Raw genomic sequence first — 27,116 nt, forward strand, 5'->3', positions numbered from 1 at the left:
AAAATGAGGCTAACTGAGACATCAGAGGTATCCCTCTATCACATTTCTGACCAAAGGCTGTCCAACTTCTGCTCAAAGACCTCCAAAGGGGTGGGGTGGAGGGACTCATCAGTGATCCAGCTCTGATTGCAATGGTTTTCCATTATCAGGGCTAAATTTTCCTCTTTGCAACTTTCTACCCTTTGTAACCCAGCAAATCAATTAGAACCTCTCCTCCACAGATCAGCCTTTCCAATACTTGAAAGCAACTATCATCCTCACTCCCCTATTCCCTAATCATGGTGCGATGTCAAGGTGGATGGCCAGATAGCCAGGGTAGAATATAAAACATGTTTGTCATCGGCTAGAGTGGGACACAGGATACTCTTCAATCAGGACAATGGAGGGGAAGGAGAGGGCCATGGGTGTCAAAGCATGAGAACCAGAGCTAAAAAAAAGTCCAAGAGAGGGGAGATGGTCCTTACTATAGTCTGGTAAATAGTAAATATACAACAAAAGGATATGTTTGAAGCCTCTCTGTGGTAGGGGATAGATGCAAGGAGAAAGCTGGAAAATAACTCTCACTTCTATTCATTATAAAGTAGTCCTGAATCACAATTTCTGCATTAAAAGAAAGCATGAGAATCTTTTTTTTTTTTTTTAAACCATGATCTCAAAAAAGGGTGCAATGAAGTTCCATTAATAATGTTGTTTGATCAGAGGAACCAGAAGAGAGGATGGGGTGGTTATATGAAAAGTATAGATAGGTGATCAGCTGAGTTCTACCAACTATTAAAAAAAAAAAAAAAAAAAAAACAACAGCAGCCAATGTTGACTGAACCCACTGTGGATGATTTACAGAAAGACATGGAGCACTTCTAGTACTTAGAATAGCTCCCATCCCAGTGACAATAGGGATTCTCTGGACTATTGATCCTGCAAATATGAGAAGAGGGGCTCTCAGTGGGGTAGAGAAGGCCCAAATCCCAGCTAGTCTTTTAAAGCCTCTTATTGTAAAACTAACTCAGGAAGAAAGAGAATTAAGAGTTGAGAAAGACAGCCATGAGCAGAGGTGTAAGTCTCAGGGTCATTATCTAGGAGCCAAGGCAAGCTTTGAAGTATTTGGTTTCAACATGTAGTGAATGCCCTTTGCTGGCATTCTAAATCAGGCAATATCTTAGTTAAGCCAGTTTAGAGTGCATAGCATATTCTAGTAAAAACAGCAAACGGACTAAGAGCTAGGGTTCAGCTGCCTCTACCACTATAAAGTGCAGTTAATAATACTCTTACCTAGTCTGTTTTAGGGGCAGCTAGGAGGTACAGTGGAAAACATCACATCTGGAGTCAGGAAGACTCATCATCCTAAATTCAAATCTAGTGGACACTAGCTATGTGACCCTGGGTGAGTCACTTAGTCCCGTTTGCCTCAGTTTCCCTATCTATAAAATGAGTTGGAAAAGGAAATGGCAAAACACTCACTATTTGCCACCAAAATCCCCAAATGGGAGTCATACAAAATTGGACATGACTAAAAACAACCACCACCACCTGTCTGCTTCACTAGGACATCAGGATAGCATGACCAAAAATGTAAGCTTTATAATCCAGATCATTATAACCCAAAGAAAGACCAAAAGATCCAAAAGGATTTTTATATGCAAAAATACAAAATAAAATTAAAATAATAGCTCTTTTCATTGTACCAAATATTGGAAATTAAGGAGTTGTCTTCCTATTAGAGAATAGCTAATCAAATGGTGCATATGAATGTAGCAGATTACTGTCCCATAAAAAAATGATAAAATAGACAAATTTCTGAGTCAACTGGGAAGAGTCCTCTGTACTATTGCAAGATGAACAGATAGGATTTATATGGTGAAAGCCTTATAGGGCAAAATAACTGATAGATATTTTAAAGTATTTAAAGGAATAAAAAAAAAAGCGCTAGCCAAAAATTATCTACAGATATAAAAATTAAAGTGACATGTATATATACACATATGCATATACACATACACATGTCCCAAAAATCTTAGCTAAAACTTAAACACACATACACACAATCCCCATCCATATAATGGGATGTCCCAAAAGTATTAGTTTTAAGTAATAGTTTTATACTACACTGAGACTTTTGGGATTCCTTATCTTTGTGTGTAGTATGTGTGGATATACATAGGTATGTGTATATGTTGATATATACTATATGTGTGTGTGTATATATATTTCCTCTCTCCCCCCTTCATTTGTGATTCTGTGGGGAAGAATCTTTGTGTTGAAATTCCTTCCACTAGTGCAGTTTGGCAATTTAAATTTATCATCTTAGGAAATTCAGAAGAGGGATACAAATGATAGTTGAATTGTTAAATTTAATATATATTAAATAAATATAAAAAATAAAATATACATTGTTAAATTTAATATACATTAAAATACTCTATATGACAAAGTCATGGTCTCATATAATTTGTTTTTGTTCTTTGCATATTGAAATGTTGATGTTGATTATTAAGTTCATATTTTTAAAAACATTTAAAACATTTGTAAAATATTTTGCAAAAATATGAATAAAACCCCTCTTAAAATAATTTTAGAGTTTCCTAGGAAATTAAGCAGTTAACTGATTTGCCCATGATAATTATATACCTCTGAGTGTTAGAGGTAGGGCCTGACTTAAAGACCATTCTGCCTCTTAATGGTATGATAATAATAATTTCTAGAAGGGATTAGACCCGTGATTTCATTAGTATATGGAACAAGCTGGCACCTGTTCTGAAATTCATAGTCTTACAGAGTTATCTAAGGCCACTAAGACAGGATCATACTGTCAATAGATGTCAGAATTCTTGACAACCAATTTGAATCCAAATCTCTGGATTTAAGATTAATTTTTGATACTCTAGCCCAGTTGACTGACACTGTCTTTTCAAAAATATTAATAGTTAACTAACACGTATTAAGCACCAACAACATTCTTAGTATACAAAGAAAGATCAACAGTCCCTGCAGTCACAGAAACTCACTATATACAAACAAACAAACAAAAAAATGTATGTAGGACAAATTAGGGTTAGTTTCCCGAGGAAGTTACTAAGATGGAGGAGGACTGGGAAAGGCTTCTTGTAGAAGATAGGACTATAATAATAATAGGTTTGCAAAGTGATAGTGCTATATGATCATAGATATGGTTATCTACTGTAATATGCTATTCGCCATTACTAATGTGATATAATTTAAAGTTTGTCATGGAAGCTGGTAAAACAGATATTAGGAGGCTAGTTTAGGGAGAAAGAATTTCAATCTCTACATGCCTAAGAAAAGGAGGCTCATAGCAAAATGATAAATATTGGTCAGCATTCCCAGGTGTGGTGGCCGATTGGCTCTGGGAGGCGCTAGGGAGCCCGATCCCCTAACATGCCCCATAGACACACACATCGGTCCAGGTAAGCCATAGCCTCAGAACCAGAACAAGGATGAGTTTGCCGAGGACCCTGTGTTCAAGAGGCCTCTAGCAGGCTTAGGTTGCCCTCTGGTGGCCAAGAGGAATTTGCTTTTCATAGAAATTCCTAAATTAAGGGAGACAGTTTTCAGTCTTGCATTATATAAACCTCCTTCCCCGCCTCAGAGGGTGACATCTCTGCTGCCCCAGGGCCTACATGTCCTCTCTCCATCATTCCCCCACCTTTTTTCAAACACACAATTTAGGAGGAATTGTGATATGAAAAAATTTCTATGTAAAGACTTTCTAAGTCCCCTTAGCAAGGGCCCTTTGCCATCTCCCTCCCCGTTCCTTCCCAGTTTTCCATTCAATTCCCTCTCCCTGGCCACTGCTCTGTAATCAGAACTCTATTACAGCATGCCTTGACTATTGCAGTTACTTCCTAGTAGCTGTCACACCTCCTCTCTCTCACCAACCCTAGAAAGCTATTTCCTGGTTGCCGATTGCCTCCAAATAAAGTTTGAGCTTCATCACTTAAGGCTTTTCCCACAAGTAATCCCCACCCCTCACTGCAACCTTGCTTCCATTCCCTTGTGATCTGGCCCAAGGCCCTCCTTCCCCTACTTTATTTAGCATGTGAACTCATCAGTTAAGTCCTAACTCAAAATACCATCTTCTCCATGAAGCCACTTTGAACCATGACTGTTCAAAGTTCATCCAGTCCAACTCTTTCATTTCACAGGTGAGCAAACTGAGGTTCAGAGACAGATTAAGCTCACTTTTATATAATGCCTTACCTACCTAACCTTCTCTTCACAATTCTTTGAGGTAGAGGTGATATTCTCATTTTACAGATGAGGAAACTGAAGCTCACTCTCAGGTTGTGATTTGTCCAGGATTCACATGATCAAGTAGGATTCAAACCCAGTTTTCTAGGCTCCAAATTCAACCCTTCATTATCCATTATTTGGATACCTCTCAAAGCTGTTCAATTCAAGCAGTTATACAGTTATAGGAAAGATATGTATATATGTAAAGGAGGGTTATGTGTGTGTGTGTGCAGGGGTTCTCAAACTACGGGTCACATCCAGCCCACTGAGGACGTTTATGCAGCCTACTGGGTTATGGCAAATGGACTGAGGGGCAGAGACAGTGTGAGTTTTTGTTTTTACTATAGTCCTGCCTTTCTACAGTCTGAGGGACAGTGAATGTAAAAAGTTTGCAAAAACTTTATATGTAAAAAGTTTTCTATGTAAAAAGTTTGAGGACCACTGGATAGTATGAAAGTATATGTAGGTATCTTCCTTTATATTTGTAAATACATCATTTTGTAACTACACCTTGATGTGGTTAGAGGAGGGTGAATTCAAAAAGTACACAGCTGAGAACAAAATAACTATTTGCAGATGTACATTCAGGAATATAATTTCATGTATAAATATATACACTTTCATGAACTTGGCAATTTATTGTTATGTCCATTGAATCCTCCCCAATTTATAACTGGGCATATCACAATGTTCACTTATAGTTTTGGACTATGGTATGGAGAACCATGATTCCAAAGCATTCCAAAGCTCTTCCATAGCATTAACACTGTCTTTTCTGATCTCATGTTGTCATTTGCCTAATATATCCACATCAGTTATCCTGATATTCTGTCTGCTTGCAAAGCCATTTACAAATCACATATTAGTTCAGCATCTAGTACAATCTTGCATATGCTGTAGTCACTAAATATCTACAATAATTATAGTTATCCAGTGTTTTGCCTGGAGCAATAATCACCCATACTGCATTTGATCAGTTATTTTGATGTCAACTCTTTTCCCCACTTAGCATTTCCCTAGTACCATGTTCTGAGCCCTAAAGTCTACCGTGTGGGGGGATCATTCATTGAGTAGGCATTCTATTAAGTACCTTCCAAGTGATAGACACTGTACTAGGCACCGGGGGTAAGACAAACATGGAAGTTTGTATCAAGGAACTTGCATTCTAGATAAGGGGGGAAGAGTAAAACAATTTCAATATAAAAAAGTAAATATATACAAAGTAAATACATTTGGTGGGGAGGTTGCAAAAGTTGGAGGCAGGAATTTGATTAGGTAGCATGAGCTGAGTTTTTAAAGCAATTAGGGAGTTTATGGGATAAGGAGAAAAGAGTACACTGGTGCTGCGAGACTCACCTTCAAGACAGGAAAATGGAGAACAGTTTGACTGAAACAAAGGAGTGTGATGGGCAATAAACCCATAATGGGTAGTTTGTTTTCTTCTACCAACACAAATAAGTTACTGAAACTTCCTTCCTGATGTGATCAGACAGAACTGTGTTTTAAGAAAATCAATTTGGGAGCTGAGGAAAATTGCCTGGAGAAGAGGAGTCTGACCAGGAGTAATGGTGATGTGAAAGCAAAGAAATGAAATGATTCCAGACATATCATGGGGTAAAAAAAAGTAGTAAAACTTGGCAAACTGGATGTGTGTGGGGTGACAGACAGCCTTAAGTCAAAGACCTGAGATTATAACCCGGGGTACCTGAAATGATAATAGAACTCTCAGCAGATATAGGAAAATTAGATAAAGGTTTGAGAGCCGATAGTAATGAAGTCTGTTCTAGATATCTACAGGGCATCCAGGTGATGTCCAGGATAGATAGTGATATAGGGCTGGAGTTCAGGAGACACTATGGCTAGATAAATTCATCTGCATAGAATTAAGTGAACCTGCAGAAAGTGAAATCACCAACAACTCTTTGAGCCTATTTTCCCAAATGGAATTTAATACTGAACTGAGTTTAAAAACCTTAAATCCAGATAGGAAGTTAGAAGAACTCCAAATTCAGGCCTGCCTGGGATTCTAGCTGACATTCACTTGTATATACATCTCCAGGGAGGCAGAGATAGGGAAGAAACTAACCATCTCTATCCACCCTGACATAATTACTAACCTTTCTTTGGTTCAGCCACAGCCAAGTGAGGATTAAGCCCTAAAAGACTGACATTGCTCTTAAGTTAGCCATTTGCAGATCTGTAGAGCTGACCATCTAGGCTCTCTCTGCCAGTAACATGTTACTCCATAGCTAACATAGCAGGACTCATTTTGCCTGTGACAAATAATATAACCATTACCAGATTTCCTAGGAAGCCCACTGCCCTTGAGTAACAAAGTCCTTTTCAATGTTTAATTATCCCCAGCTCTTTGAAATTGTTGATAAGCATAGTTCTTTTAACAAAAATCATCACTAGCCATAATAAACTGTCACTGGAACCTGACCTTAGGTAAATCATGGGATAAAAGAATTAAGAGAGTTCTTAGAGGCTATCAACCCACTCATTTTATAGATGAGCAAACTAAGACCCAAAGGGAAATTAGGTGACTTGCCTGAAGTCAAAGATGGGATTGGAACCAGATCCTCAGTCTTTAGTGCTCTTTCCACAATATCAACTGCTTTGTTTCTTTATCTATATAAAATGGAGATACTTACCTCGTCAACAAATGTGTAATCTCATTCCATCCAAGAACAAAACATGTATTGTCAAGCCTAAGAGCTCTTACATAGGACAAATGTTATAATCTGAAGTGCAGTGGGCACGATATCTCCTTCAGCAAGTCATGTGACCTGTAAAATATGCTGGACAGCAAGATACAAAGGCTGGATTTGGGGTCAAATCCTGCTCTGTCCCTTCCTAGCTAAGAGACCTTAGCCAAATTACCACCTCTCTGGGTCTCAACTCCCTCATCTATAAATTAGGAGGTGAGGATAGTTAGAAGAGTCCTACTTTTAAACCCCAAATTTCCAAGTCTACTAGTTCCCCAACTTCAGCCTGACACTAGGCCTTCCTGACAATGAATATATGGAAATACTGGTTTGGCAGAGCTGAATTCTAGTCTCAACTCCTTCCCTCTAAGCTTCAGGTTTCTTATTTCTAAGGACCATTCTCTAGCTCTTAAATTCTAGAATGAACCAATTGCCACAAGATTAGCAGACATTCGTGTTTATCATAGACATAAATGAAGAAGAAATGTGGCTCATGGAAATCACAGAAAGGACCTACCAGCTTTAGTCCACCACCCTACCCCAACTATTTTACAGATGTGTCCCAGAGTCCCAACTATATTTCATAGAACATAGGTAAACATAAATACAATAATTTTCAGTTGATTTTTATTGTTCAGAAGAGATTAAAATCAGCAGTGATTTTGCTTTAAAAAAAAAAAATTTAAAAAATCTCAACACATTTGGGTGATTTGCACTCAATTCTTAATGAGTCACTGTGGTCCAAGGCTCAAAGTTCGCCCCTGAGGGTCATGCAAAGATTTCAGTCAAGACTTGGGTCAAGACTTCTTACCTACCCCAACAAGGGGAAGGCAGTTCTAGTCCTTTTCCAGTCTTCCTGACCCTTTGGAATAAAGAAGCGTGCTAAACAAAATAAGACACACACACACACACACACAAAAATACCAACCAAACCAAAAAACCCCAGAAACAAAACAATACAGTCCTAGGTGTTACACAAGAGGCACTGATCCTGGCTTTATTTACTCAAAGTTACATCCAACATTTGTTACAGCTCTTTCTTCAAATTCCAAAATGCTTTTAGAATTTCAAACCTGAATTCAAACTGTTGATTTCAAATTGCAGTCAAGAATTCCAAATAAAAAAATGACTTGCTAAGTAAAATTGGAAACTGTTAGTGCAGATACAAAAAAGTAAAATCCAAAGAAACTTGTTGAGTTCAAAAATCAGTATAGTCAGCAGCTGTCATGTTAGGCTACTGAGGGTCTAGACACTGTGGGTACATGCTCAAGGAATCATCCACCCACTAACTCTTAGCCAAGCTTCCTTTTCTCTTGGCTTACATTTTAAAATGAAGGGTCACAGTGATTTAAAAATAACATGGCTAAGTCATTTAGGAGCCAACCCAGGCTTATACAGAACACATGCTCAGTAACTTAGATGGGTTTCCAAGACCCTTGGTCATGAAAAGTAGAGTGTGCCCTTCTAAATTAGCTTGTGTCAGAATGATATAAATATGGCCAATGAGAACAGGTACACATGTTTTATTTTAATTATTCCTTCTGGTTCCTAGAGGTAGAATAATTACTTCATAATCAAATCCACTGGAGGTGGCATGGCACATTCATTTTCTACTACTAGAAACCTGGAATACTAGTTACTGACTTGCTGGCAACAGTCTCCCTCCTTTGAAGGGCACTCTGCTTTCAAAATATACAAAAACAATTGTTCACATCGGGATGTTTTGGAACCCAGACTATAAGCTGAAGGGAAAAAATGCTTTCTCAACATCACCATCCAGATACTGTTCAATACCATATACCAAACAATCATTTTTATATTGACCTAGTGTCCCATAGATGCCAGATTGAGTTTAGAGTTAAAGTAGTAGCAAAAAGTTCAATATTGCTAAGACAATCCCAAATTGCAGGGAAGAGAGAGCTCTAAATAGTCAGGATATTAACCAGCTTATCCTTCCATTTTCCACATGATCATAGTTAGAGGACACATGCATGAGGTGGAAGTGAGGTAGAAAGTAAACAATTCTCACATCTTAAAAAATATAGTTCAAACTAACATGATCATCCCACAAAAATTGGGAATGTCTTGCTAAGTAAATAGCTCCTCCTGGATTTACCACTCTTCCCATCCCTTTAATGTACTTCTTTGCCCATATGAATCAGTGCTTCTTATTATGTTTCTCATGAGGAGCTGAGAAGCTATATCTCCAAAGTATACACTAAAATGCTCCAGTCCTCAACACTAGGAATGGACAGATATTCAGTCTGCACATAATCACAGTAAAACTGTTTTTGTTGCATTTGTCAGTTATGGGTTGTTTTTTGTTTGTTTGTTTATATATGTTTATAAAAAGGAAACTGAAGGACAAGCCGGCATGAAAGAGTCACTGTTAGAATAACTTTAATTTATCTTGCATTTTACAGAAGTCTAGGAACGGTTTTTAAAAAGCACCTCCTCCTTTCCCCATCATGTTTCTCTGACAGTTGTTAAAATATCAATGAGCATCAAACAGCTTGAGGATCTGCATCTTGCAAGGATTTCACAGACCAACCAACCCAATGCCAAATGAGAACTTGGCAGCTTTTACATCTTGCTTTTAATACAATGGTAAATCCATTCTGATTGTAAACCTGTCCAGCCACATCTCCAAAACACTTTGCAAAATCCAGTGTCGATTAGCAAATTAGTTAGCTTTGGCACGGAGCTGTGCTCGCTTGCCTGTGACGGCCTGGAACCCAGTTTTGATGCTGGCAACGGAGCAGCGAGAATGGCAGGTCTCACACTGTAAGAAATAGAGTCGTGTGTCCTTCTGCAGGATTGTGTCTGGTGACCGACATGTATGGCAGGTGACATACTCCTCTGTGAAAAAGCAACACAGTGTCAATAGTGTGTTCATAAAAGACATAAGGAAAGTGACTTGAGCTTTGGGTCAATCACAGACAGGTATGTTTGAGCAAATTTATAAACTACTGATACAAAAGCACAAAACAGCCAAGACTGTTGGTCTAGCACCAGAAAACACAACCTGTCTCTTCTAAAGCTTTGCGCATCTGGGCACCAAAAAAAGTGTTGTTGAAAAAAGGTCAGACCTCCCCAAAACGTATAATGGTCATGTTCCCCAGAGATAACGTCTCTAGGTGCCAATTACCATCTATAAACAATTCATACTGATTCTGGACAGGTTGAGGGACAATCATCTGACAAATATGCTTTATATTATGTAAAAGTGAATCTTTAGGAAGACAGTTAAATCAGCCACATCATGTTGCTCTGCTCAATTGACCTCTGGAACCAAATACTAGCTTTTGATTGTTATAAAAGTTAATAATAATCATAACAATAGCAGCTACCATTTTTATACATGAGAACTAAGGCAGGCAGAGCTAAGTGACTTACCTGTGATCTAATATCTAGTAAGTTTATGGGACAATATTTGAATTCCTATTTTCCTTATTTCAGACCTACACTTTATCCTTCTATAAGGCCAAGTGGAACAGCAATCCTTTAAATACTTCTACTTCCCATGGTCCCAAAATCTTAAATCCATTCCGACTCTGTTTTATGAGTTACAATATAAAATCAAATATTATACTTACTGATATATCTTCTCAAAACGTTTTCTATCTGTTTCTGTTGGAATCTTCCTTTGATTACAAGTTGGTTATTACCATCTATGGAACCACTATTGAGGGAAAAAAAATCCATTATGAAAAACATTAAGAAAGACAATCAAATCACAATGCCTAGCATATCAGCGTTAACCGATATCTAGAATAAAAGGTTTTTTAAGAGCATACAGTTTCATTCATGTTAGGAGGGAAGTAACTCTGATAGAACAGAGAGAACACCTAGACTAGAAAGCTAAGATTTAGCATTCAACATTACTCTTTCCTGTGACCTTAGGCAAATTACTTAAACCTTCTAGGTTCTAATTTTCTCATCAGCAAAATCAGGATAATATTTGCACTGCCTACTTCAGAGAGTCAGAAATGAACTATGAGTTATATATATATATATATATATATATATATGTAAAAAAGTCAAATTGCAAACTATAAAGTTAGTCAAATCTTATTTCAAACAGAATTTTTTGGGTAACAGGGAACTTTATTGGTTTCAAGTTCAAAATAAATAACCTTCGGGGAAAATAGTATGTTATTTTAAGAGAATGAAAGGAAGGCCTCCATTGCATTAAGTTGAGCCTTCTTGGAGGTTCAATGGAAAGGCTCATGAACACAGGAGAATAAAGACAAAACTGCAGACTACTCTGCCCTTAGGTAATCAAATGCCAAAGAAGACATCTTACCTTTACTGTCCACATACATTTAGTGGGCCTTTAATGTTTGTGGGGTACAGTGCTAGGTACTATGTAAGGCAAAATAATGCCTAACACTAGTCACAAGGGGCTTTCTGCTGCAACTGAAATTGCCTCTCACACTGAGAAACGGCCAATGAATCATTTCCTCGTGATGGTTAATGGTGGCTTCAACTCCCCAGACTTTACAGAAATGGGGCACTATGGGTATAGAAGACTGCATAGAATAAGATTCTCTTGGTGGCTAGTTTTGATGAACTCTCATCCCCGCCCCCCCAGCTTTAATGTTTTTGTTAAAAAGGGATGGTTCTCTGAGAGAAGAAAATAAGTGATAAAAATGGTTTTTTAAAAAAATTCTGTAGAAGCCTCTCTAAGTGAGCTTCTATAATAGGCCAATTGGCTATTCTATTAGGTAGAAATTTAAAAGTAGTTGAAGGGGCTTGGAGGAAGGAATATGCTATATTTAACCATTTGTCCAAAAAGGATAAACCCTCATGCAAGGCACTTGGGAATGCACCAAGATCATTTTAAACCTTCTGTTTGTTGAAAGCCTGAGCTCTCTTCAAATGAGGTACTTTTTTTCAGTGACTAGTCTCATATTTAATGAAGTCATATTGCTTTTAACATTTCACTATTCTCTCTGGTAATATTTTACCAGTGTTTCCAAAATGTATTTCAAGTTTTTAAAGTCAAATGTTCTAACTAAACTTTTTAAATTGTCCATAAATGCGAATAAAACAAAATGTTCATTTACCTTGTACCCAATTCAGCCAATAAAAATGCCAGGAGATGTTTGGGCTGACGATGTAATCTAAAAAGAAAATGCCATATTCAACATTCACATTCTAAGGAAATAACTTATCCATACTTCTCCCCCCAAAAATTCTGACTATAAAAAATACAAAATACTATATAGTTTTAATATTCTGTGGTTTTATTAATTAGACCCTAATTGTTGTTAGGAAGCAATACCTGTAACTAGTCTAATTTAAACACAAAACTTTTTAGAAATGTTTAAATTGTTCAATTGGTGATTACAAATAAAGTCACAAGATGGAAAGGTGAGGGAAGAAACCAGAAAAACAAAAATACTAGTTATTTGCTGACTATTGATCAAAATGGAGAAAAGTCTTATAGTTCAATATTCATAAAGTAATTGGGCCTAGATGACAAAAGTTAACTTTCTAAGTATCTTTTTTTAAAAAGTTCATGACAGAAAAAAATTGGCCAGATTTACAGAGATGCTGTACAACACTGTCTAGCTTTCCAATTCTACTATTTATAGAAGGAATGTTTCTTCAGAAAAACATTTCCAACCCTACTAAGCTATGCCAAATTCAATAGTATTAAGAGTGAAGGATGTTTTAACAAATTATATTAAAATTCAAACTCAGAAGTTTTTCAGGCAGTACTTACAGTTTACAGATATCTGTGAAGTTGACAAAAGAAGTTTTCTTGGTTCCTACTCTAACAACCTGTGGAGGTTTCATGACAAATTTCCTTTTTTCTCCAGCAACCATATCTGGATTCTTTTCCCGCATTATATTGAATACTCGATTCAGCAACTACAAAGGTAACAGGCAATTAGTGGACCCATTTAGTAAGACAAATTCTTAATTCTTTCGTTTCACAGATCAGAAGTAACATTTAACAATTGCCCACTGTGTAGACAGTACTGGGTGCTGAATGTCACTTGGGGGTGTAAAAGTTGACAAAATCTTCAATCAGAAGGGCCCAGGGGATAAAATAAATCCTAGTGGGAACTAATCTTCAGGTCCTCTTAACAAACTTCTAATAACATGTAGATGAGAACATGATCTGACTCAACCCAGTATGGATCAGATCAGGTATTCTCAAGCTGTTGGCAATGAAAAAAAATACTGGAATTTTATAGAGCTTATAATGTGCTCAAAGAGACTAGTCAGTGTTAGCAGTGAAAAGGCTAACCATAACTGCCTAATGAAGCAGTATTTGGATACTGTTTATAGTTGAATAACAGATTTTCAGGTATTTTTAAAACAAAAAGAATTATTTTACCTCATCATAAGTATAATCTCTTTCTGAGCCTGCCCATGCGGGGCCAGTCTGATTGCTGAAGGAGATTCCATCATCCTTTTTGCTGTCTTCATCTTCTAAAGCTAGAGATAAAACCAAAATAGATTCCCAAGAGAATTAAAGGTTCTTATACCCATTATAACTTAATTCACACATTAAGGCAGCTTAAAACACATAGGCTACTTGAAACAACTGCCACATAACTGTTTTAAAAAAAAAAAAAAAATCTGAAATGTAACTTACATTTACACAATGGTATGAGACTGAGCATTTGATATATAATCAATACTCAGAACAATCCTTAAGGTAATATCATTGTAGGAATACCATATGTAATAATGAGCCAGTCATTAATATCCTAAAATAAATGTCACTTAGTTAATTTGCAACAAAGTATTTCCAGAACAAAAGATATGTCTATAATGCTATTCCACCTAACTTCAAGTTTTCCTAGAATCAGTTATGGATCACATGACTGTGTTCTGAAATGACATAGCTTTGAAATTTCAAACAAGGTATCTTATCTGAGGTTACACATGGTTAGTGAAGACTGATGGCATAAGGACACAAATGCTCCCTTAGCTAGACCAGATGTGGATAAAAAGCCTTGAGGGTGTGAAATGTCTGTCAACAGGATAAGGACAATAGATGGTCAATATAGATTTTATCCTATTAAATACTCCCTAGAATAGAAGCAAATGGTAAGGAAGGGGCAGAGGCAGGAGGGAGTGTCATACAGTATCTGGAAAAATGGCAAAAAAGGCAGATGAAGTAATCATTTCTATGAACAAAACCAAATCAATAAAAGTTTTGGATTCAAAACACTTTTTCACACAGACCTAAAGAATATCAAGAACGATAACTCAGTAACTAACAGGCTAACTGATCTACCTATCAACCAGAAATTCCAAATCGATTTCTAATTAATGAAAGGACAAAATTCTGGGGATAATATTGGAGAAGTACAAGCTACTTTTTACTAAAAAATGTGATCAAAAGCTTTAACTCTGTTTATAACAACTTAACTCTAAGTCCTGTTCTCAATCAAATCCAAAATAAAAAACAAACCAGAGGGTAAACATGACATAAAGGTATCTGTTTCAAAAACTGTGCCAAGAATAAACCTGTTAACTAGAAATTAGTCTCAAAAGGCTTATTAATTTTATTGACAATGTTCTGATAACATTCAACTTCATGATAAAGCCAGTTCTCACTTGCCCTACACAGTCCAACCACCAGGGAATTGAAATAATGCAAACTTATGCAAAATGAGAACTGTCTGTATTAAAAAATTAAATTAGTTTAAATGAAAAATTAATCTCTTTTTTTCCAATTTCTTATTTGTACACATAGGGTAAACTTGAGAATTTATTTCCTTTCATTCTGAATGAGGGCACAGGAAAATTGACTGAAAGACAAGGAGCATGGAGGATCAAACAGACTGAGAATTCTTGCATTATACAATGCTGCCTCTTTATGGCATCCAAAGTAAGGCAAATTTTCTCATTCTCTGAAGCAGGAGCTTCTGTGTATTATTTTAATAAAATTTTATATTTTATTAAAATATAAATTATATTATATATAAATATAAAAAATTTATTTATTTTTTAAATTATTTTTTATTTAAAAATATTATTATTACATAATAATAATTAATATTATGGGAGTTAAGCAGTCCCCATTCTTTTTTTTCTTTTTTTTTAACACATCAGGTGATTTATTTTGTTGGTTTTTTTAGTCACTTCTAAGTCATGTCTGGTGTTATTATTATTTTTTTTTTTATTCATTTTTCCAAATTATCCCCTCCCTCCCTCCCCCCGATGGCAGGTAATCCCATACATTTTACATGTGTTACAATATAACCTAGATACAATATATGTGTGTAAATACCATTTTCTTGTTGCACATTAATTATTAGCTTCCGAAGGTATAAGTAATCTGGGTAGATAGTAGTGCTAACAATTTACATTCACTTCCCAGTGTTCCTTCTCTGGGTGTAGTTATTTCTGTCCATCATTGATCAACTGGAAGTGAGTTGGATCTTCTTTATGTTGAAGATTTCCACTTCCATCAGAATACATCCTCATACAGTATTGTTGTTGAAGTGTATAGTGATCTTCTGGTTCTGATGAGCAACTTATTTAAAATTTACATTTGATTATGGTAAATGAATGATAATGCAGTGTGTAGAAAAAACTAACAGGAATATCAAGACAAAGCTGAACTGATTTTTTTCATTGTTTGGTCAAGGACCTCATCAATAATGCAAATTAATAGTGGTAATAAGTTTGCAGGAAAGTATTCATACTATTTGATTTGAAGTTAAAAAAACTATACTTCTTTACTTTCTCATTTGGAATGACTCTATGATAATTCAGTTTTAACCAATAACTCTCAAATCTTTAGAGAAAATCAGCAATATATTCCCCTACCACGTCAAGTCAAATCTGTCTTTCCTTCTCGTTCCTTTGCTTTTCTTTGTCCAGCTTATGGTAGAAGGACTAATGAACAAAGAACTCTTTAAGAGGAAATGATAGATGGAAGTCAATAGACCAAGAAGTTGCACTCTAAACAAACAAGTAATAGACCTACCTTCATCTTTCTCTAGGATTTCATCCTCATCTGGGAACTTTACATTCTTCTTTTTCTTTTTTTTATTGCCAAGCATGATATCAAGGTCATCTTCTGGTTCTGCTGGTTCTTGTACATCACTTTCAATCTTTAGGTCCTTAAAAAAAAAAAAAAATTGAGGCCCATTTACAATAATTTTTAAAAATCATTCTAAAAGATTACACTATTATTACCTTTTATCTGGCTTGATGATTTGAAAGAAAAAGAGAAAATGTCAAAAATAAGTACATATATACATAATTATTAATTACTTCCTCTCAGTCTTAGCCCAGTTGTCTAACTAGAAATAATCTCTCCCTTCTCCAAAAAAAGCATTTTGTTTGTACTTTTTGCTTCACTTTAAAATTTTACTTTGCATTATATATTTGTATGTCTTATCTTACTACTTATACAGTATAGTGAAACTAGTAATCTTGATTCATTCAGGAATCCTCCACAGAACTTACTGGGACAAAAAACCAAAGTAGTCATATATTTCTTGAAGATGTGAATTTTAGAAAATAGAACATAACATGTATACACATATTGTATTTAACTTATACTTTAACATATTTAACATGTATTGGTCAACCTGCCATCTGGGGGAATACAGGAGGGGTAGGAGGGGAAAAATTGGAACAAAAGATTTTTCAATTGTCAATGCTGAAAAATTATCCATGCATATATCTTGTAAATAAAAAGCTATAATAATAAAAACTTTAAAAAAAACCCTATGGTCCAGTAGCCACATAATGACTTATGAATCATATATTAATTTTTCAGTCTATAGTCACGGAGTCAATGTACCTCATTCTTCTTTCCATGTCCAGTTTCCCCAAAACTTATCTTGGAGAAATGTAATAATTACATTGGTTAAGCTTTTCTTACTTCTCAATTTTTTGTTAACAATTCTTTGTTAGAAGAGATGACTTTTTGGGAGGAGGTAGGGGAAAGATGAGAGGGAAATGCAGATGATATAAAAACAAGATAGTAATATCAGTAGAATCTGAGTAGAAAGGTATGATGAAAGAATAAGGCAATTTTTAAAAATGACTTAATATCAGAACAGAGCCAGTTTATTCTTTTAATGCCTTCTGGAAACTTGAAAATAATTCTCTTAAAGTTGTTTTTCCACACATAAAACAAGCTTAATACTGAGTGACAAGTCATGAGACCCTGACTCTCAGATCTGACAATCACAAAACACTAATGGGACTCAGATCTTGTCACAACTTCTGCTCACCTGTTTTCCTGGATTACTTTACATTCTAGCTCCCTGTTCTTAACAATCCCAGAAGCCTAAGACTAATAAAGCACTTGTGATAACCTTGGCAACTTTAATTTCAGAGATGTATTATCTGTAAAGATAAGAATGTCAGTGAAAAGATACATAGTCCCAGATAAAAACCTGACCTTCAGAGAAGACACTGGTCATTCATGATAGATTTGGCAAAGAACATTGTGATCTTTTATTCCTAGACTAGTTTTAAGTTTCAAGAACAAAAGACTTTGATTAATTTGTTCTACATTGAAGGTATTAGCTTTCAAACTATGGCCAATCTATGGTGAAGGGTAGAAGTGAAGGGAGGACATGGATCAGTGGGAAATAAGTAAAGAGGAAGATAAAAGAGAAGCCAGAGAAAGGTTAGTTGTCATAGAAGAAATCTACCAGCCATTATTTAGGTCTCCACAAAAAATTTTCAAACTCAAAAATTCAGCTAGAGAGAAAACATAATTCTCAGTCCTTAATAGGGGTCTAAGCCAAAGTCCCTGGAGTCTCAATATAAAATCAACTTAGAAGCTCAAGTCCAATTTAAGTCAAAGATGTGTGGTAAGGAGCAACAGCCTAAGGCCTTAACCCATACACTTTAGCCTCGTTTTTTGCTTAAAAGATAGTAAAACCAATCTCAAGAATTGCTGGCTCACCAGAATCAAGTCTGGTCATTCATCCTAGTAATCTAAGTATAAAAAGCTAGTGCCTGGATGGCCTAAGCAACAACTAACAAATATGTCCAACACAAACTATGCTTAACTGAATCAATGCTGTATCCTTATTGAGTATCCTTTCCCTGTTATGACTATAAATAAACCTATTTGTATTAACACTTAAATGTTTTATAATTGTCTCATTCTGATCCAGTCTTATAACTGAACTACCTACAACACTGTGATACTTGTAACAACATCTTCTTAAGCTAGATACAACTAGCCTACCATGTAAAAAAAAAAAAAAAAAAAAAAAAAAAAAAAAAAAATTCCAAACATTTACCCTCAACAGAAACAGTTAAAGGTGGATATTGATAGCAGATACAAAACAAACTGGAATTTTACATACTGTCTTAAGCTATTGGAGATTATTGTTTTCAGATATTATGCAATAAGCTTAAACTCTTTCACCCATTTATCCAATATTTAAATATTATTACTATGACTATATGTTGTGAGTACATAGTTCTTTCTTACTATACTATACTATACTTATTATAAATGTATTTCTCCCTAATTTCCCTGTAACAACAATACAATGATAAAGCAGCACTTTCCCATAGTTAGTGAATTAATAACATAAATACAGGGAAAAATGCATTCTATCAAATCTCTCTAAGCTAAGAAAACTTTTTGGAATATATAAAAACCAACAGTTGTTTTTTTTTTGGTGAAGGTACAAAGCAAATATTAGACACACATTACCAAGAAAAAAGAAAATTGATATATAAAATGAGCTGTATATAGTTTCCAAAGTCTGCTGATCATTTTATGAGCTGAGACATTTCCCTGTTTGGTTGTGGGTTCTTTCTAGAGATGGAAAGAGATTATAAACCACCTTATGAGAAAGTTAAGCAATATAAGTTATTTTGTGGGTTAACAAGTTAATTCAGTTCAGTAATTCTGCAAAGTCAAACAAGGGCTTTTAAATTTGTCTTTCTGCAATGTGGGTGGACCAGAGTTAGACCATTCTACAGTTTGTAAGCCCAAGTTCCTCACCAAAACTCCACTGTTCACCAACACAAAATCACCTAAAATTTTGTCACCACTTGTGAAAACTGGATGAATTTTATTAATATTTCTCATCATAGCTATTCAAATACATACATCTTATTTAAAAGTTATTATACAGAAATACTTTAGCAAAAATTAAGTAAATAGAAGTATGACAGTATAAAATAATGTCTGTAAATCTGTTATATTGAAGTAGACATCATGATAAATCCCACTAATGTGAAATTCTACCTATATTCTTCAAACCACAACCCCTTTAAGATGCCTATTTTGATACATTCTCAATAAACTCTCCAAAAGGATAGTTACTATTAGAAAGTATGAGATGCAAATTTCCATTTGTTTCTTTACTTATCAATAAAGGACATGTTATTTGTAGGAAGGAACATCAGTCAGCAACTTGACTTCCAGAGACCAAATTTTATTTTCAACAACAGATCGTATGAGATGTATGAATACTGACCTTTACACCTTCTTCAGCTTCATCAATATCAAATATCTTTTTTGTTTTTTTCTTCTTTTTCTTTTGATTGAAAAAGTTTAAGTCATCCAGGTCATCAGAAGCATCTGAAAAGGACAACTCAGGAATTACCAATCAATGAATAAGCAACATTCAATGTTACTATTTTATCCAAGCACTAAGTAACTAAAAAATTCCCTCATGAAATCTGGGAATGGTTAACATCACAGTTCAAATAAGTCAACCAAAAAAGATGGGATAAGTATTACTCCTAGCAAATTTCTGTTTTGCAGTGAACTGCACAGGAAAGAAGAGATTCCCCTTTCTAAAACCAATCTACCAAAATCTTTTAGTCAAGCTTTAATAAACCCTTTCTCTCTGATCTGTTAAAAAGAAAAAGCAACTATTTCCAATCTTTCTTTCAGGGCTGATCAAATATTACCCCCACATTCAAACAGGCCCATCCAAACTGGCCTATTTGTCGTTCTGCAATATTGTCTCCAAGACTTAATTCTCACAAAGAATACATTTTCTCTACAAACACCTCTAGGTATCCCAATCTTCCAGGATTTGTTCCAGTACCACCTCCTATAAAGTAATTTAACTTGTACATTACTTGCATTTACTTATCTGTGTACATAGATCATATGTTGTTTCCCACCAGCAGCATATAAATTACTTAAAAACAGGACTGTATTATTTTTCCCTATGTATTTTTTTGGTGCTCTGCACTTAATAAGCATTTAATAAATGCTCACTGAAATGAATTGAATTTTCCCACTTTTTTCTATTCAGTACAATCACTACTATAAAAAGAAACAGCAGCTGCCTAAATAATCTATCAACTGAAAAACCAAGAGTTAACTATAGTTTCATCAACTGTATGGCACACCGATTTATTGCATAACATAATTTAGCTTGAATAAGAACATAATAAATCTAGCAAGTACAAATGAGAACAAATTCTTAATGACTATTTTTGTAGGAACAGCCCAATCAAATTGAGAATGCCAAAACATGACACCCACAAAATCCAAATATTAAAAAATTATCAATAGCCATTAAATTTTAAAGTTTTACAATGATTTTTTTTTCATGAAATGCTTTTACCTTTCTTTCTACCATCCTCTTCATCAGCTTCTACATCTTTGTCCTCTGTTGGTTCTGGTTCAGTTTCTTTTGTTTCTGAGGGTTGTGCTTCTTCTGTCTGTGTATCTCCTTCTTCATCCAGCATAAAAGGCTTCTTCTTCTTCTTCTTCTTCTTGCTCATAGTAGGATCGAAAATCATCTGTTTACAAAAGGGGGAAAAAAAACATAACTTTGGGTTCATTTTAGGACAAAAAGACACCAAACTCCAGTGATAACAAGTTTACTATAATAATATCTTTAAAGTACAAGAGAAATTGCAAGAATACATCTGAAATTTGAGACACACCAAACATATGTTAAGCAATATGGTATAGTGGAAAGAACACTGAAATTAAAATTCAAAAAAGTCCTAGTCTTAGCTCTCACTTAACTATTTTTTCCTCTCCGGCTCTTATCAGTTTCCTGGAGGTGATTGGGCTATAGATAAATCTTTGAAATTCTGTGATTATTTTATTTCTGAAGGTTATTTAATCATATCCCATCATCTTATATAAGGGTTAAAAAAAAAAATCAACTACCAAATAAAGTCCTATTCTAATGCCTCACTGTGGAATGGAGGTAACCTATTCTCCTGCCAAACTGAGACTGCTCAAAAGTTTGAACCTAGTGTCAACTCTTTATCCCAGATCAGTCAGCTATAGTTGGTAAAGCTCATCATGATACTGACGACCAGTTGATTTTTTTTGGAGGGTAGGGAATGGAACAGGGTTGGTAGGAGACAAAGCAATTCAAACCATTAGTTAAGGTGTTGAAGGGTTGAAATCTATAGGAAATATACTTATCTTTGAAGCCAAGAATCATTTGGAATAGGATTAAATGACAGTTAAAACAATAGTAATAGAATGACTTCCTTTTATGAAATCAACTCTAAAAATTAATTTGTTTCTAAATTTGAGCACTAAGTTCACAATGTTTTGATCTTTACAATTAAGGTCAGACTGTAGTCTTTCTTGACTTCCTAAGTCTTAGAACTACTTTTTACCAAAGGTGTTGAGTGATATTATGAACTGACTGTTGAACAAGGGGATATGCTGAAAGAGTCTGCTCCCTTGAAGATTTCTTTTTCAGTATTAGAAACTCTAAGGGTTTATTTTCCCAAGCCAGGAGAATAATTCCCTCTTCTGGCCTCAAGAGATCTTTTACCTTTCATTTTCAACTCAAAGGCTATATACTTCCCTGTCCACCTTCTGTTAAGCCTTATTTAAAGCCCTGGATTTGCATTAAACCAGTATACATCATCTCCTTCACCCCCCAAGTAGTCTAAAATTTTAAAAAACTTTTCAATATGAAATTAACTTTTAATACATTTAATTTTTTAAAAAATGCAGCATTTCAGTTTGGGTAGGCAAATCATGAGATTAAATAGTGATTAAATTACCCACTCCAAAAGGGTTAAGAATTACTATCCTGATGCTACCTAGTCAACCAGAAAGCACAGTAAGAGAATTGCATACAACTCAACAAATCAAATCAACCAACCAATCAATAAATGTATGAAATTCTGTGAAATGCTATACATTTCATTAAAAAAGCAATTAGTATTTTCACATTCATTAACTTACTTGAGCTTAAAACAATTCTGAAATAGGTAATGGGTATCAGGTACAGACTTGTCTCAAGTTTTATAACATAGTAACCTACTTGGATACTATTGAGACTCCAAACTCCTGATTCCACTATACTATCCTTGCCTTGCTGTGGTAAGGATACTAATCTATAACCAACTGAGAGCAGTAAGAGAAATCAATCATGCACAGAAAGTACTTCTATAATCTCTTCAAGAGATTCCGAGACTAAGGATTTTCATAGTAAACCTAGTTTATCTAGAAATTAACATATAGATCTCCTTCATATATATTTCCTGTTGCAAAAACTATTACAATGATACTTGGTAAAATTTGAACCAGGATGGGACCATCACAAGCTAGACAAGTCTGATGATTTTCATCCACAAAGAATTTGAAGTACCATGTATTACAAAAGTTGTTGAAAGATAATTCTTATTGTCAGAAATTAATTTAAAAGCTTAAACATTAACACAACTAGCCATCTCCTATAACCAGAGTTTATTTGTCCAAAAAAATTAAAATTTTCTGAACTTGTTATTTTAGCTGCTATAAGAAATGTCCCATGAACATTCTCTCCTGACAAATGTATACCAGTGATAGCTCTGCAATTTGGTTTTAGAAGAATTGCCCAGTTATCAAAAAATAATAATAAAAGTAGCATAGTGGAACAGAAAAAGAATGTGATGAGGAAAACCTGGATTCAAGTCAAGCTTCAAATATATACTGGCTATCTGACAACAAACTAGTCAAAACAAAAATTTAATTGTATAATACAAACAAGTATTTCTGAATGGCGTTCTTCATTCTAATGATAACCATTAGCCAATTTAAAGTAGCATTAGAGTAAACCCAGGCAAATTAATTGTTCTCATCAGTCTGCTCTTTAAAAAAGTAGTCTGATCCAGCAAAGAGAGTAATATACAAAGGGTAAAATTTTCTGGAATGGCTTTTTTTTTTTTAAATATCTGAAGCATAAAACTCTACAAAACTAACCAAATTCCCAAATTTATGCACTGTTCATTTTACAGGAAAATAGGATAGCTGGAGTTTAACAAAAGGGGACTAAATTATTAAGAAGTAATCTAATCATTTACATATATCCCTGCTATGCAACTTTCAGGGATAAATCTAGAGCAATCTTCAGCAAGCTTAGCAAATACTTATTGAATGATATATATAATTTAAATTTAATGTTTTTCAAACAGCTAAGATAAAATTAAAATGATGAACTGTTCCTGTAAAGTTCTAGCTCAAATTCAGGGAAGTTTTAAATACATTAAGTTTTTCACTCAGTTTCTTGACCATTAAGAATAGTTACTGTATAAAAAATTTTAAAATAAGGTTCTTTTTTTACTTTTACTTAAACTTTTTGTTTTTATTTAGTTGAACTCTTCCTAAACAGGGAACTCAAAATTTAATTTGCCTACATGGTTTAAGTCTAATGTCACTATTAAAAACATGATAACTGATTCAAATAAAATTTCAAAAGTCTTCTCTAAGTTTCATTTTACTACATTTTTATTTTGTCTTCAAATAATCTGGATTTAAGAAGCTAATATTTCTGGAATATTAATGTGAATATTAATTTGACCTACATAAAAACAAAAAAACCAGGAATAAAGCAATTTTAACTTTATTAGGAAATAAAGCTAAAACAGGAAGAGAAAGTTCAAAACCCACTACCACATTACCTCCCCAAAGAAACAATAATGTACTTCTTAAAAACAAAAACAAAACAAAACAAAACAAAAAAAACAATCTATTTTGTGGTTAAGCCCTATAAGCATTGAAACTATGTTGTGTTTATTTAAGAACTAATACACAGAAGACATGGTACTCATTTAAAACTTTTTTTTTACAAGGTATCAACATTGGAGAATGCCTTTGTTGTGACTGAAGACCAAAGCATTATACTCTGAATGAGGTCCAAGTTACAGAAAAAAAAATGGTCTAAAAACTGAATATTTTTTCAAATAAAAGCATATTGGTTAACTTCTGACAACTCTGGAACTTCAGATACATTTAGACCCCATATGAAATTCTAGGTAAGGCAAGAAAAAGGCGTTCTGAAGTTCCAGGGTTAGGACTCTAAATAACTATGTATATGTAGTATATTCATTAATTTAAATGATTTTTAAAAAATTTTTATTTGAAGTAAAAAAACAAAACAAAACAAAAAAACCCCAACAAACCAACAAAAACCCCTCCCTGTTGTCTCTTAAATTCCAATCCCCTAAACCATACAATTCCCACCTAAATTTTATGTCTACTTTCTATGGACTTCCTTACTGATTTGGGGAGTTGGAGTAATGGAACTGAAACTGTTAGTAATTTGGTACAAGGAATTCCAAGGTAATAAACTCCCTCTTCTAAATGCAAACCAGCACTTGAACTCCCAACTTATAGTTTTAGAGTGCTTGGGACCGTGAGAGGTTAAATGACTTGCCCAGGGTCACAAAGTAAGTACACTCAAGAGCCTTAAACCCAGGTCCTTCCTTAGACTGGGGGCCAGATGTCTTCTACTCTGTTCTTCTACGGACCCTTACCATGCTTCAATCAAGACAGAAATAATCACTTTGGTAACTCTTCTTTCCGTTTCCTATGCTCTTCCTTAACTTTGAAATGTCCCTACCTTCCCCTCTCTATCCTGTGAGACCCAAGTCACATGCCGCCTCACAAGGAAGCTAGTTTGCCAGGACTTCTTTTTGAAATGTCACAATCTCCGGTGGCAATCATTAGTGTGCATGTCTCATTTCTTTTACTAGTCTACTGTCTTGTTCACTTCAACATTTTTGGATTACTAATTGCCTTTAATCGTAAAATGAAAACAAAGAGATGAGAGAAGATTCAGAGCTACCAGGAAGTAGCAGTACAATGAACTTGCTGACCTACTCAAAAACACTGCTCTTCATTTTACAGAAAAACATGGTGCTTGTGACAACAAAAGATCTGTAAACCTGTAACGACTAATCTTAATATCTGAATATCCCAAATATCAGTGGGATTTCCATGAAAAAAGAATTCAATAAACTTTTGCAAAATAGTGAAAAATCAGGTGAAAACAAAAGAGCATTATTTTCTTCCAAGTTTTGATATCGATTTTAGTTGTTTCAAAGTGCGGTATCGAAACAAACCTCCTCCCTTTCCATTTCAAATGGAGACAGCTGACAAATAGAACTCAAGTGTCTACCTGGGTCTTCCTAAGATGAAAGTCTTTTCCACCTAGAAATATATTCATAACGTTATTTTTACTGCTTTTTAAGCCTATTAAATTCCAGGAAACTTGTGCTCTCCATTTTTGCCCAAGTTCTTCCTAAATTAGATTAAATTCCTCGAGGGCCGGACCTCCATTGTTTTCCATCTACTTACCCAGCACCTAAGTCACTGTGGAACACCCAGTGGATGCTTTAAACTGAATCTCATGGATAGCAAGTCATGTGGTAGGTTATGGATAACTCACTTTACTGTAAAGGTGCAAAACCGCATACTCAGGAAGAAGAACTTTTAAAGTCCGAAGACCTACTTAACGTCGGAGAAGGCGGGAGTGCGGAGGAGCCCTCCTGGTAAGTTTCAGGCCTCGCTCCTCTCCTTAGGGCTGGTACTACCTTCTCTGGCATCTCAGCCCTCGCACTCCCAGGCCTCTCCTCACCTCGCACCCCGCCCGGCCCCTCCCAGGGACAGCGGGGACCGGGCACGGGCTGGGTAATGGACAGACCTGAGACCACCCTGGACAAGTTTCTCCCTTCCGATCCGCTTCCCAAGGCCATGCCGGACCTGCCCTCACCCCCACCCCACACCTCTACTGAGGGCTCGCTTTCCCCCACGACCCTTTCTTTAACCCTAGCTCCATACAACCCCTAAAAGCTGCGTGACCCGGGCCCCGATCTCCCCCTGACCACGACGTGGGGGGCGGGTCAGAGTGCAGGGTTCTACCCAGAGGAACAAGGAAGCGGAGGGAAAGTGGGCGGCTGCGATGCCCCCCGAGCCTAGGCCCCGGCCCCCACCCCCGGCCGGCCCCGCGTTCGCTCTCACATGGCGGCCGCGGCTAGGCCGCAAACCCAGCCTGGCCGGCCCCTCACACTGAGACGGCCGCCTCCCGGCCTCCGACGCCGGGATCGAGCCCTCACCTCGTCCCCGGACATGGTTGCGGCTCTAGAAGATTCGGTGCAGACGAAGTCAGAGGGCCCAGTCGCCGTTTCAGATCCCGGTCCGGTAGCGCAGCTCCTACTACCGCCGCTCCCAGCACCGCACTCGCCTCTTGCATCAGCGAAAGGGGGTGGGAGTTTCCCCTTCGACCTCCCGGCTCCCGATTTGCGCCTGCGCCGAGTCCGCCCCCTTCTACAGGCGCGCGAGAAGCAGGACCCTACCGCCGCTCTTCTTCAGTCTTCCTGCTGCGCGACGCCCTGTCTGTCATGCTGGGAGTTGTAGTTTGGGCGAGGAAAGGGCCGTTGGAGGGAGGCGGAGAGAGGAAGCGGTCTGCCTGCGCATGCGTTCTAAGGACCCATGGAAACGTCCAAGTACTACTACTTCTGGAAGGGTTGGGATGGAAAGTTCTGTGCGGCCGGGGTAAGGGGATTGTTGAAATGGAACGGGGAAGTGAATGCCTCAGGGATGTTAATTAGACTCATCTGGAATGCTGGCCTGAGATTTGCCCCTCCTTAAAACTAAAGTTTCCTTCCCGAAAGTGTCCCTGCACGTCTCCTCCCCACGCGCTTTCACACGTGTTTGTAGGGGAGTGTGAGCCCACCGTAGGCACTGTCCCGCGGGGATCCAGGTAGGAGCTCAACTAGTTCCCAGAGGGGAGGCCCCGAGATGGAGGCCCCAGATGAGGGCCGCGAGATAGAGGTCCGGAGATGGAGGCTCAGAGATGGAGGCCCCAGATGAGGGCCACGAGGTGGAGGCCCAGGGGCCCACAGCAAGACCGAGGTGACCACCAAAGGTGAGGTGACCCTCGGAGTCTTTCTTACCATAGCAAGATTTGAGCTTAAGGACTCCATTTGAGG

At 36.4% G+C, this 27,116-nt stretch overlaps 1 protein-coding gene across 1 annotated transcript; it reads right to left on the minus strand.

Moving 5' to 3' along the window:
• Positions 1-7,925: 7,925 nt before the first annotated feature.
• Positions 7,926-26,653, minus strand: EIF2S2 (eukaryotic translation initiation factor 2 subunit beta). The gene is made up of 9 exons (XM_074292437.1): positions 26,241-26,653; positions 20,507-20,684; positions 19,400-19,503; positions 15,919-16,054; positions 13,309-13,409; positions 12,688-12,836; positions 12,026-12,082; positions 10,553-10,638; positions 7,926-9,815 (listed from the first exon to the last, which is right to left on the minus strand). Exons 1-9 carry the CDS (start codon positions 26,253-26,255, stop codon positions 9,640-9,642), a joined length of 1,002 nt encoding a protein of 333 aa, XP_074148538.1. The 5' UTR covers positions 26,256-26,653; the 3' UTR covers positions 7,926-9,639.
• Positions 26,654-27,116: the final 463 nt, after the last annotated feature.

This window comes from Sminthopsis crassicaudata, chromosome 2, assembly GCF_048593235.1.
Source record: "Sminthopsis crassicaudata isolate SCR6 chromosome 2, ASM4859323v1, whole genome shotgun sequence".
Classification (NCBI taxonomy): domain Eukaryota; kingdom Metazoa; phylum Chordata; class Mammalia; order Dasyuromorphia; family Dasyuridae; genus Sminthopsis; species Sminthopsis crassicaudata.